This window comes from Otolemur garnettii, unplaced genomic scaffold (assembly GCF_000181295.1).
Source record: "Otolemur garnettii isolate 467f Iridium unplaced genomic scaffold, OtoGar3 scaffold00192, whole genome shotgun sequence".
Lineage (NCBI taxonomy): Eukaryota > Metazoa > Chordata > Mammalia > Primates > Galagidae > Otolemur > Otolemur garnettii.
The window spans coordinates 84,681-98,024 of NW_003852587.1; the positions used below are offsets into that span (position 1 = coordinate 84,681).

Below are 13,344 nucleotides of genomic sequence, written 5' to 3' on the forward strand. Positions count from 1 at the left end.
AAATTGCTTCATGACAACAATACTATTTTTGGTATTTTGATTGCTATGATAATAGTATACATACATTTTTATATAGTACCTTCCAATCTTCTAATTATACATTGCTCTGCTTTTCATGCTGCCAATTATTTTATTTTTTTATTTTAATAAATTGATGGGGACAAGTTGAATTCCATTACTTGTATATACTGTTTAGTAGTTAAATCTGGGCTTTTAGTGTACCCACGACTCAAATAGTGTTCATTGTACCCCATAGGTAATTTTTCATAAATCATCCCCTTCCACCCTCTCCATTTTTGGTCTCCAATGTCCACTATATCACTCTGTGTGCCTTTGTACCAATTATTATTATTATTATTTTGTAGAGACAGAGTCTCACTTTATTGCCCTTGATAGAGTGCCCTGGCATCACACAGCTCACAGCAACCTCCAACTCCTCAGCTTAGGCGATTCTCTTGCCTCAGTCTCCCAAGTAGCTGGGACTAGAGGTACCTGCCTCAATGCCCGGCTATTTTTTTTGTTGTAGTTTGGCAGGGGCTGGGTTTGAAACCGCCACCCTTGGTATATGGGGCCAGCGCCCTACTCACTGAGCCACAGGCACCGCTCCCAATTATTTTTTTTTAAAACAGTTTTTGGCTGTGTATGGTGGCTTACACCTATAATCCCAGCACTTTGGAAGGTTAAGGAGGGAAGACTGTTTGAGGCTAGGAGTTCGAGACCAGCCTAGACAACATAGCAAGACCTCTGTCTCTATAAAAAAAATTTTTTTTTTTTAATTAGCTGAGCATGGTGGCATGTGTCTTGTATTCCTAGCTGCTTGGAGGGCTAAAGTGGGAGGACTGCTTGAGCCCAGAAGTTCAAGGCTACAGTGAGTTATGACTGTGTCACTGTATTCTAGCCTGGGCAACAGAGAGAGACTCCATCTCTAAAAGAATAAATAAAACCAGGGCAGTGCCTGTGGCTCAAAGGAGTAGGGCGCTGGCCCCATATACCAGAGGTGGCGGGTTCAAACCCGGCCTCAGCCAAAAACTGCAAAAAATAAATCAGTAAATCAATAAATAAATAAAACCAAGAGCAAGACCTCATCTCTACTAAAAATAGAAAAAAGACTAGCTGGGCATGGTATAAATTTGTTTGCACTATCCAAGTGTATACCCCTTTTGTTGTTGTTGCTTTTTTTCACTCAGCGTAATTATTTTGAGACTCTCCTACATTGCTGCATGTATCAATACTTTATTCTTTGTTCTTGCTGAATAGCCTTCCACTGAATGGATATACCAGATTGTTTATCCATTCACCCAGATTGTTTATCCATTCACCCACTGAACTGTTTCCAGTTTTTGGCAATTATAAGTAAAGTTGTATTCCTGGGTTAATCCCCATTTCATTATAACATATTCTTCTTCTTTTTCTTTTTCTTTTTTCTTTTTTGAGACAGAGTCTCATTATGTCATCCTCAGTAGAGTGCTATGATGTCACAGCTCACAGCAACCTCAAACTCTTGGGCTCAAGTGATTCTCTTGCCTCAGCCTACCAAGTAGCTAGGACTACAGGCACCTGCCACAGTGCCCAGCTATTTGTTGTTGTTGTTGTTGTCAATGTTGTTTAGCAGACCCAGGTCAGGTTTGAACCTGCCAGCCCCAGTGTATGTGACTGGTACTCTAACCACTGGGCTATGGGTGCTGAGCCCACATTCTTCTTTTTTAAAGATATGGAACACTTTGTGTATCATCCTTATACAGAGGTATAAAGGCCATGATATTTTCTTTTTCCTTTTTTTTTTTTTTAAGAGACAGAGGTGTCACTATGTTGTCCAGACTGGTCTCCAACTTCTGGCCTCAAGCAATCCTCCTACATCAGCCTCCCAAGTAGCTGAAATAACAGCTGAGAGTCACCACGCCTGGCCACAATAATTTTTTGTGTAGTGTTTATATTTTAGTTACCTGCCACCAAAGTGAGCACATATTAACCTTTGTATACATTGTTGGATTTGTTTTTCTAAAATTTTGTTTAGAATTTTTGCATGTATATTCATGACTACTAGCCTGTAGTTTTCTTTCCTTGTAAAGTCTTCATCTGGTTTTGATAGCAGGGTAATGCTGGCTTTACATGAGTTGAAGCCAGGTGTGGTGGCTTATACCTGTAAATCTGAGCACTCTGGGAGGTTGAAGTAGGAGGATTGCTTGAGCTCAAGAGTTTGAGACCAGCCTGAGTAAGAGCAAGACCCCCATTTCTACTAAAAATGGAAAAATTTTTGTCAGGTATCATGGCACATGCCTGTAGTCCCAGCTATTTGGGAGGCTGAGTCAGAAGGATTGCTTGAGTCCAGGAGTTTGAGGTTGTTGTGAGCTATGATAATGCCACTGCTCACTACTCAAGACTCTGTCTCTAAGAAGAAAGACGAAAGAGAAGAATGAGGAGTTGGTAAAAATTCCTTCTTTTTCAATATTTGGAAGAGTTTGTATTGAATTTGTATTATTTCTCTATTATATGTTTGGTAGAATTCACCAGTGAAGCCATCTTGTCCTGGAGTTATCTTTGAGGGATGGTTTTTTAACTGCAAATGCAATTTTTATATAGTATAGGGCAACAATTCAGTTTACTCCTTCTTAAATGAGCTTTGGTAGTTTTTGTCTTCCAAAAAATCTTTCCATTTTATCTAGGTTGTCAAATTTATTGGCATAAATCTGTTTATCTGATTTTCTTATTATCCTTTTTATATTTGCAGAATCTATATTGATGCTCTATCTCTTATGCCTGATATTGGTAATTTGTACCCTCCCCCTCACCCCCGATTATGCATTTTTCCTGATCAGTCTGATCTTCTCAAAGGAAAACTATCTTTGTTTTATTGAAATTCTATTGCTTTTTTGTTTTCTATTTCATTAATTTCCACTTTGATATTTGTTATTTCTTCTACTCATTTTGAATTTAATTTATTCCTTTTTATTTTAGTTGCTTAAGGTGGAAGCTGAGGTCACTGATTGGAGATATTTCTTCTTTTCTAAATATAGGTGTTTATACATAATATATACGTGTGTGTGTTTGTCCACAGTTCCTGGATCATAATTTCCATAGTCTTTGTTATGATGTTGGGGAAATTAAGGCCTCAGGAGCAAGTCTCAGGAAACAGTATCTTTCTTTCTGGCCTTTTCTTGTCCTCCTGACCTTAGTGCTACTGTTGGCATGCATTTTTCTCTTATATCTGCTATGAGCTAACAAAACACATTGTTAATTTTGTGTTTTACTATAGATGCCTGCCACAATGCCCAGCTATTTTTAGAGAAGGGGGTCTCGCTCTGTCTCAGGCTGGTCTCAGATATTTAAGTGATAAGAAAAAGAACTTATAGCTTTACCCATGTAGTTACTATTTTCAGTGTTCTTTATTCCCTTTTTATGAATTCAGATTTCCATCTACAATTTTCCTTATGCCTGAAGAATAGCCTTTAATATTTCTTTCTTTCTTTTTTTTTGAAGACAGAGTCTCACTTTGGTGCCCTGGGTAGAGTGTTGTAGCGTCCATCACAGCTCACAGCAACCTCAAACTCTTGGGCTGAAGCAATTCTCTTGCCTCAGCCTCCCAAGTAGCTGGGATTACAGGCACCCGCCATAACACCTGGCAGGGGTCTTGCTTTAGCTCGGGCTGGTTTTGAACCCATGAGCTCAGGCAATCTGCTTGCCTTGGCCTCACAGAGTGCTGGGATTACAGGTGTGAACCACCGCCCCTAGCTACCTTTAATATTTCTTACAATGTGGGTCTGTTGAATTCTTTCAGCTTTGGTAAGTCTGAAAATGTTAATGTTTTGGCTTTGTTCTGAAAGATACATTTTCTGGGCTTAGAATTCTAAGAATTTTTTTAAAAGTACTTTAAAGACATTGTTGTCCTTATTTACACTGCTTCTGAAAAGATACTGATCCTTATCTTTGTCCCCCTGTATGTAACATTTCTTTTTTTTTTTTTTGCTCTGTTTTTAAGATTTTCTGTTTGTTACAGATTCTAAGCAGTTTGATTATGATGTGTGTTGGTGTTGTTGTCTTCACATTTCTTTTTTTGTTTGTTTGTTTTCATTTTTTGTTTTTTGAGACAGAGTCTCACTTTGTCACCCTTGGTAGAGTACTGTGGTGTCATAGCTCACAGCAACCTCAAACTCTTGGGCTCAAGCAATTCTTTTGCCTCAACCTCCCAAGTAGTGGGGACTATAGGTGCCTGCCACAATGCCCGGCTATTTTTAGAGAAGGGGTCTTGCTCTGGCTCAGGCTGGTCTTGAATTCATGAGCTCAGGCAATCTACCCACCTCGGCCTCCCACAGTGCTAGGATTACAGGCATGAGCCACCATGCCTGGCGTATCTTCATGTTTCTTGTGCTTGGAGTTCACCATGGTCCATAGTTTTCATCAAGTTTGGAAAGCTTGACAGAAGCTATATTAGGCTACTTGAAGTTGTCCCACAGCTCAGTGATGCTCTCTTTTATTTTTAAAAATTCTGTTCCTCTATGTGTCTCATTGTGGATAGTTTCTACTATTATGTCTTCAAGTTCACTCATCTTTTCTGAAATGTCTAATCTTCCTTTAACATCACAGTATATTTTCCTGCTAATTCTAGTATCTGGGTCAGTTTTGTGTTATTTTTGATATTTCTCCATATTATAGGTCACACTTTTCTGTCTCTTTACATGGTTAGTAATCTTTGATTAGATGCCAGTGTGAATTTTACCTTGTTGCATGCTTGATGTTTTCATAGTCCTATAAATATTCTTTTTTTTTTTTTTGAGACAGTCTTACTTTGTTGCCCTCAGTATAGTGGTGTGGCGTCATAGCTCACAGCAACCTCAAACTCTTGGGCTTAAATGATCCTCTTGCCTTGGCCTCCCAAGTAGCTGGGACTATAGGCACTTACCATAATGCCTGACTATTTTTAGAGCTGGGGTCTGGCTCTATTTTAGGCTGGTCTGGAACTCCTGAGCTCAGGCAATCCACCCACCTTGGCCTCCCAAAGTGCTAGGATTATAGGTGTCAGCCACTGAGCCCAGCCCCTATAAATATTCTTAAGCTAAGCTTTGTTCTGAGATATAGAACCAGTTGCTTGGAAATAGTTTGATCCTTTGGGTCTTATTTTTAGGATTTGTTAGGAAGGTCTGGAGCAATTCTCAGTCTAGGGCTAATTATTCCTCATTATTGAAGCAAGACCTTCCTGAGAATTCTATACAAGGTCCCATGCATGAGTGAGGAATTTTTCTAGTCAGGTTGCTGGAAATAGGTAGAGTGTGTCAGGTACTGTTCCTTCCAATTCTTTTGGATGGTTTTCTCTTTGAAGGGTGCATGTGGGAAGACTTAAGGGAGGAGTCATATCTTGATGTGCTTACGTTAATAGTAATAATGATTTTATAAGTTTGAAACCAATATTTAATTATTAACTGTTAGTAGATTAGAAATATTATTAGGAATAGGAAACAGAGTCTGGATTAAGGGGGGCAATAATGGAGACCTGATTCAGACTCAGTTTTCTGGCTTTGAGCACAAAGTGTGAAATCCTGTCACTTGGTGTGTTGTATATGCACCTTCTCATCGCAGCTGCAGAGCAGCTGGCTGGAGGCTTTGAAGCTACTTTCTGCCAGGGCAAGGCTGTGTGCTCTGAGGGAGTGGTTTTTGGGAGTTAAGGATGTGAATTCTTTAAATTTTGTCCAACTCAGGAAGAATTGCTCCGGACCAGATAAGGAGAAGAAAGATCTCTTTTCTTCTGTCACCTGGATTGGGCCAGAGAAGTCTATCAATTTGGACACAAGGTTGTTGGAGTATTAAAACATCACACCTGTGGTGTGTGACTCCGGGTCAGCTAGGATTTGGTCCTTGAGTCAGCCTCTGATTGGCTTCCTTATCAAGACTTTGTTTCCATTAAGACTATAATACTGCTCTGTGCCTATAGCGCAGCAGCTAGGGTGACAGCCACATACACTGGAGCTGGCAGGTTTGAATCCAGCCTGGGCCTGCCAAACAACAATGACAACTACAACCAAAAAATAGCTAGGCATTGTGGCAGGCACCTGTAGTCCCAGCTACAAGAATTCTCTTGCTTAAGGCAAGAGAATCGCTTAAGCCCAAGAATTTGAGGTTGCTGTGAGCTGTGATGCCACGGCACTCTACCCAGTGCAACAGCTTGAGACTGTCTCAAAAAAAAAAAAAAAAAGACCAGAATACTTTGAAATAGTAAAAAGTAACAAGTAAATCCATGCAATTAACATAATCAACTGTAGAGTTAGTCTAGTTAGTAGGAATGCAAGTGCAGCAAGAACCTTGATGGGATTGTTTGCCTTGCTTTCGTGAGATTTATGACTGTAACACTGATGTAGGAAATAAATACAGAGCTAGCCTGCTATTCAGGGTGGCATACTGGAAGCCTCACGAAGAAGAGGGTTCAAGACCAGCCTGAGCAAGCCCCACTGCTCTTAAAACTATCTCTTTGTCTGTGCCTATTATTTCTCTATATCAATATTCTATAACTCCTACTAATAATTTTCTGGTCTCCTCGTACCACCAGGCCACAAGGAACAAAACCCCACTGCGTGTCTGGGCTGGTTCCTGACATCTCTTCAGCTTTGGGTAGTTTCCTCTCATAGATGCATTGATTGATTCTCTGCTGAATACTTTAGAGAGATGCTCTATAGATCTCTGAGATTCTCTCTCTGTGCAGCTCCTTCCTCTTCAGTACTCTGTCCTATGAACTCGATCCAGTTGTCTTGGTCTCCCCAGACTCTCAGTTCTGTCTCCTTTCTCCTCTCTATGCTGTAGCCTGAAAAATCTTCCAAGGTAGTAAGGTGGGGTATTCATAGGGGTCACCTTGTTTGCTTCCTGTCTCTTAGGGATCACTGTCCTTTGTTCCCTGATGACCAATGTCTTGAAAACTATTCGTTCGTGTGATTTTGTGTTTTTTACATTTTTGGTTGTTTTAGATGAAAGAGTAATTTAATGCCAGAATACTCATCTACAGAACAACTAGTATAGTAGACGACTTTTTGTTTTCTAGTTATTCACCGTTAAAAGACAAGTGTTGGCTGGTCGCAGTGGCTCACATGTGTAATACGCACTCTGGGAGGTCTGGGAGGGTGGATTGCCTGAGCTCATAAGTTCAAGACCAGCCTGAGCAAAAGCAGGACCACATCTCTACTAAAAATAGAAAAACTGAGGCAAGAGGATGGCTTGAGCCTGAGTTGGAGGTTGCTGTGAGCTATGATGCCATGGCACTCTACCCAGGGCAATAGCCTCAGACTGTCTCAAAAAAAAAAAAAAAAAGACAAGTGTTAATAAACATATTTTTGTACCAGACCTGGCTGTTCCTAAGAATCACACAGGGAACTTCTAAATAATGCTGACTCAGAAACTCATTCCTTAAATTTAGATTGAGGAGGCCTAGAATGGAGTCTAGAAATCTGTACCTTTAAACAAGCTGCCTCATTGAAAAGTACCCTTGAATTTCAGATGGGGAAGGGTAGGGACTCTGATTGTTTCCTTTTCATTGGAGAATAATATTCCGACAGAAAGCTTCATAAAAATATCTAAGACTAGGCTGGGTGTGGCTCACGCCTGTAATCCTAACACTCTGGGAGGCCAACACGGGTGGATTGCCTAAACTCAGGAGTTCAAGACCAGCCTGAGCAAAAGTAAGACCCTGCCTCTAAAGATAGCTGGGCATTGTGTTAGGCACCTGTAGTCCCAGCTACTTGGGAGGCTGGGGAAAAAGGATCACGTGAGCCCAAGAGTTTGAGGTTACTATGAGCTATGATGTCACTGCACTAAACCAATGGTGACAAAATGAGACTCAGTCTCAAAAAAATTATGTGCACTTTCGGAGGCCGAGGCAGGTGGATTGTCTGAGCTCATGGGTTCAAGACCAGCCTGAGCAAGAGTGAGACACTGTCTCTAAAAATAGCCAGGTGTTGTGGCAGGTGCCTACAGTCCCAGCTACTCAGGAAGCTGAGGCAAGAGAATCACTTGAGCTCAGGAGTTTGAGGTTGCTGTGAGCTATGATGTTACCGCACTCTACTGAGGGTGACAAAGTGAGACTATCTCAAAAAAAAAAAAAAAAAAACCCTGAGACTTTATACTCTAACTTGTACATTCCATAAAATGTACAAAAATGCATGGTTCCTATTTTGCAGTTCTCAGTAGTGGTAGGTGAATAATGTGAAAAAAGTGGGTTATCAAATTGTTTTCAGTCCTAATACTCAATTGTAATGTTCAGGTTTCATTTCCAACTTGTACATTCAATTAGCTTATAAGGTTACTAAAAGAAGTGTTCCTGGGAAAATGCTGTAAATTAATGTTAAGTCAAATCTAATTTCATAAGGGAAATGATAATATAATAGAGATTCTACCCTTGAAACTAAAAGATTCATATATATATCTTCAATCAAGATTAATGTGAATCTATTATGAGGCAGGTACTTTGCTAGGAACAGAAGTAAATGAGACAGAAAGGGTCTCTCCATGGTCACGAGAAGTTTACTCAAACCAATTGTAGTTAATAGTTATTATACTGTGTGCCCCAAACATTTTTCTGTAGAGAGGAATGGACTCATTGGAATGTTTTCTCTGTTCCCATGTTCATAAATTCTAGGGAAGGGATTGGTTCAGCTTGGGTTATGTGTCTACTCCAGAACCTACCAGCTTGACAGAGTTACAGTTGGGGCGGGGGGAGGATGTGTTAAACTGTTGGTCTTTCCTTATTTATACAAGCCTTTTTCCTATTGTGTAAACAAGTTCAAGTTTGGTCTCTGTCATTTTTAACTATGGGTATCCCAATCAATAGAGAAATAATTACAAGTATGCTATGAACAAGAAAACACAGGGTATAGTGGGAATGTATCACTACTGGGGAATGGACACCTTACAAGGGCTCAAAAAGCAAAAAAGATCACTTGGAAATATCCTGCACAGTAATATATAATGCTTGAGTAAGACAACTAAGCAAACAAATAAAGCCATATTAAATATAATAGAGGGCCAAGTGCAGGGGCTCACACCTGTAATACTAGCACTCTGGGATGCAGAGGTGGATGGACTGCTAGAGGGAAGGAGTTTGAGACCAGCCTGAACAAGAGTGAGACTCTGTTTCTAAAAATAGTTGGGCATTGTGGTGGGCACCTATAGTCCTAGGGTGCTCTGGAGGCTGAGGGAAGAGGATGGTTTGTGCCCAAGAGTTTGAGGTTGCTGTGAGATATAATGTCACAGCACTCTACTGGACTCTGTCTCAAAAAATACATATAATAGAGAATCATACTCTGTTATTGAAAACATATATTTTACAGAAAAAATACTGTTTTCATGGCAACCAGTCAAAATAGAAAAAAATATACACCACTAGGATAGCAGAAGACAGAAGAGCAAATGGCTTTTTGAAGGACACTTTTAGGGAAGACTCAAGGTCATTTTATACTTTCTGAAAAAGTAACTCAGGGATGTTGTTTATTTATTTTTTTCATTTTTGAGACAGTCTTGCTTTGTCACCCTCAGTAGAGTGCTGTGGTGTCAGAGCTCACAGCAACCTCAAATTCTTGGGCTCAAGTGATTCTCTTGCCTCAGCCTCCTGAGTAGCCGGGATTACAGGCACCCACCACAACACCCAGCTATTTTTAGAGACAGGGTCTCGCTCTTGCTCAGGCTGGTCTTAAACCCATGAGCTCAGGCAATCCATCTGCCTTGGCCTCCCAGAGTGCTGGAATTACAGGTGTGAGCCACAGTGCCCGGCCGTGTGGATAGCTTTTATAATGCTTGGCTAGACGGATAGTTTTTATAACGCTTAAGTTAGGGCTATAAGTATGCCCATCAGGGATGTAGTTTTCTGCCTTTCCTCAGTCTGTTCCTTTGTAGTCAGCCTTCAAACAAAAGATTAATCAACTCTCAGGGCTGCTTCAGAACATGAAGATCACAAGATACTTTGGTGCCTCCTTTTTGCGATCCCTTCCACCTTCTTGTCTGCTTTCTTGGCTGAACCTCATTCCTTCTTCCTGCCTCTCTGACATAGCTTCCTTTCCTTCCCAGTTCTGTCATAATTGGGCTTATTAAATAAACTGTTTTGTAAATTTACTTGCTTAATGCAGCCAGCCCTGTGGAAAAGTGAGCTCCAGGAAGGGGCCATGTCTTATCTGCCACTAAATCACTGGCATTTAATACAGTGATTTGTACTTAGTGGGAACTTAACAAATATTTGCTGAATGTATGAATGAATATATAAAATAAGTGAATGAAATATTAGACTTTCAGAGCTAGATGAGATCTTGGGATTCATTTAGTCAACTATTCTTCTAGAGATGAGTCAACTGAGGCCCACTGACATGAAGTAATCAGCCCAAGGCACCCAAAAGCTGCTGCTATCTGTGGTCTTAAGCCAAAGAGTCATGTGGAGAGGACCAGAAAGGGTGAGGTGGTCTGCATGTTCCCTGTCTGCTGCAGTATCATCTAACTATTTATTGTGTAACAGTAAATAAGAAATATAACCAGAAACGTCTAGAGTTGAGGCTTCTTTGGAAATCATGGTCATAGAATCATGTTCTGTAACTCTTCCTTTAACATGGAAGGCAAGTGGGCAACTTTTTAAAGTAGGTAACTTGTTCTTCTATATCCCAATATCCTTTTTCTATGCTCTGGGAAAAGATATGAATGTGGCTGCACAGTAGCTCATGCCTATAACGATACCAATATTTTAAAATTATCCTAGCACTGTGGGAGGCCAAGACTGGTTGATTGCCTGAGCTAAAGAGTTTGAGACCAGCCTGAGCAGGAGCAAGACCCCATCTCTACTCAAAATAGAAAAACTAGCCAGGCATAGTGATGCACGCCTGTAGTCTCAGCTACTTGGGAGGCTGAGGCAAGAGAATCACTTAAGCCCAAGAGTTTGAGGTTGCTGTGAGCTGTGATGCCATGGTAGTCTACCGAGGGTGACAGAGTGAGACTCTGTCTCAAAAGATAAAAAAAGAGGCTTGGTGCCCGTAGCTCAGAGGTTAGGGCACTGGCCACATACACCAGCTGGCGGATTTGAACCCAGCTCGGGCCTGCTAAACAACAATGACAACTACAACAAAAAAATAGCTGGGTGTTGTGGCGAGCACCTGCAGTCTCAGTTACTTGGGAGGCTGAGCCAAGATAATTGCCTAAGCCCAAGAGTTTGAAGTTGCTGTGACACCACGGCACTCTACCAAAGGTGATATAGACTCTGTCTCAAAAATAAAGTAAAATAAAATAAAATAAAAAAAGAAAAGATATGAATGTGCAAGTTTGAATGTTCCCTGTCTCTTTGCCCTATCAGTTGTATAAATCCAAAGCTTAAGGGCTATGCTTGACCTTTACTTCTTCCTCAGTTCCCACTGTCAATCCATGAAAGTTTACCGATTTTGCACTTTCATTATTTACTATATCTGTTTACTTCTTTCCATCTTGACATTCATCCCTCTAGTGCAGAGTTCCATCATCTCTCCCCTGCATTACAGTAGTAATAGTTTTTCAAGTGGTCTCCCTATATTGTCCCCTCTAATATATTCTCCAGAGTGATATTTTTTCTTTTCTTTTTTTTTTTAAGAGACAGGGTCTCCTTACTCTGTTGCCTGGATTGGAGTCCAGTGGCTCGATTATAGCTCACTGTGGCCTTGAACTCCTGGGCTCAAGTGATCCTCCTGCTTCAGCTCCCAGAGTAGCTGGGACTATAGGTGTGTGCCACAATGCTTGGCAAATTTTAAATTATTTTTGGAGAGACAGGGTCTTGCTATTTTGCCCAGGCTGGTCTCAAACTACTAGGCTCAAGCAATTCTTATGCCTTGGCCTCCCAAAGCACTGGGATTACAGGCGTGAGCCACTCTACCTGGCCCAGAGTGCTATTTTTAAAATGAAAATCTGACCTGATCTCCCTGCTTAAAACTCAATAACCTTCTATTGTTTTTAAGACAAAGAACACAACCTTTAACATGTCTTTTAGTATTTGTGTGGTCCCACTGAGGCCATTTACCTTGCTGCCTGTAGTCCAGCCACAGTGCCTTCTTTCCATTTTGAAACTATGCTAAAAGCCTTTTTACTACCAGGTTTTTGCACAAGCTATTTGGTGCCTGAATGGTGTTACACATCCCCCTTGCTCCCTTGCGCTGTTCAGTTGACACCAGGAACCTTTCCTACAAGAATTCTATGAGAATTATGAGGCATGGTTCAATATCAATTCTATTCTATTGATACTGAATATTGATATTGAATAGATATTGATATCTATTCAATATCAACTAAGCACTGAGAAAATTAACTCATATTAAGTAGGTAGATGAGAATGGAAGGAATTTTATTTTTAGCAATGTTACTCAATTTTTTTTTTTGCAGTTTTTGGCTGGGGCTGGGTTTGAACCCGCCACCTCCAGCATATGGGGCCAGTGCCTTACTCTATTGAGCTATAGGCACTGCCCATGTTACTAAATTTTTTGAATGTCTTCTGAATTAGCCTTTGTATAATTTTGTTGAAGGCAGAAGATCTGGAAACTACCAGATTTGTAAAAGGATGTTTTTATAAATGTCATTAGATATAACTTTCTTAACAATAATACCAATATTTCAAATTATTCTCTTCTTTGTTGTTTGATACCCCTGAGGTTTTTACCCTCTGGAGTAATGTACCAATATATTTATTTTCTCTCCTTCTCTCTTTCTGTCTCTTTTTTGGGGGGTGCGCGGGGCGGGAGGTTGAAGGATAATTGTGCAAGGAGAGGTGAGACAAAGATCCAGTGCGCCTAAGACAAGGTGTTAGGCAGAACAACTCTAGAAGAGAAGGGCAGGGGGATCTGAAGATCTGGAAAGTGATTGCTTTAAAACTATCAATGTCCTTCCTTCCTCACCTTCTAGCAGTAGAGGTTGATGTTAACTGCTCTAACTCATGATGGGATTTTATGAGAATACAGAAAAGCTTCTTTTCCTACTTACCATTGGTTCATCCGTGTTCTTTTGGAACTGTACCAGCCGAACTCTGGTCACATTCTCCATATCCATGTCTCCGTTAGCACTTTCTGGAGAATCACCGTTTAAATATGGAGAGGTGGGAGGAGGTGTGACCCTCAATGCTTCATCGCTGTAAACTTCATGTGCCACTACGTCGTGAGTCTGAAGTAAGGCCTAGCATTTCAAGAAGGAAATTAAATATTAATAATAAATATTACTATTCTAGCAGAAACTAATTTTTATAAACATAGGTAATATCACTTTGCCTCTCAAAGATATAGCTCCTTTAAAGAGAGTGTTATACCTACATACAACTATACCTCAATTTCTTTGTGACAAATAATCATTATAAATGAATTTTGTAAAATGTTAATGAATGAATGA

At 40.4% G+C, this 13,344-nt stretch overlaps 1 protein-coding gene across 4 annotated transcripts in view; it reads right to left on the bottom strand.

The window, feature by feature from the left end:
• Nucleotides 1–13,344, bottom strand: part of CASK (calcium/calmodulin dependent serine protein kinase) — a 406,622-nt gene that overhangs the window by 53,220 nt on the left and 340,058 nt on the right. For all 4 annotated transcript variants that reach the window (XM_023507605.1, XM_003800989.2, XM_023507604.1 and 1 more), the window contains exon 14: nucleotides 12,946–13,134. In XM_023507605.1, coding sequence (XP_023363373.1) covers nucleotides 12,946–13,134 — 189 coding nt within the window. The remainder of the gene's footprint in view (nucleotides 1–12,945; nucleotides 13,135–13,344) is intronic.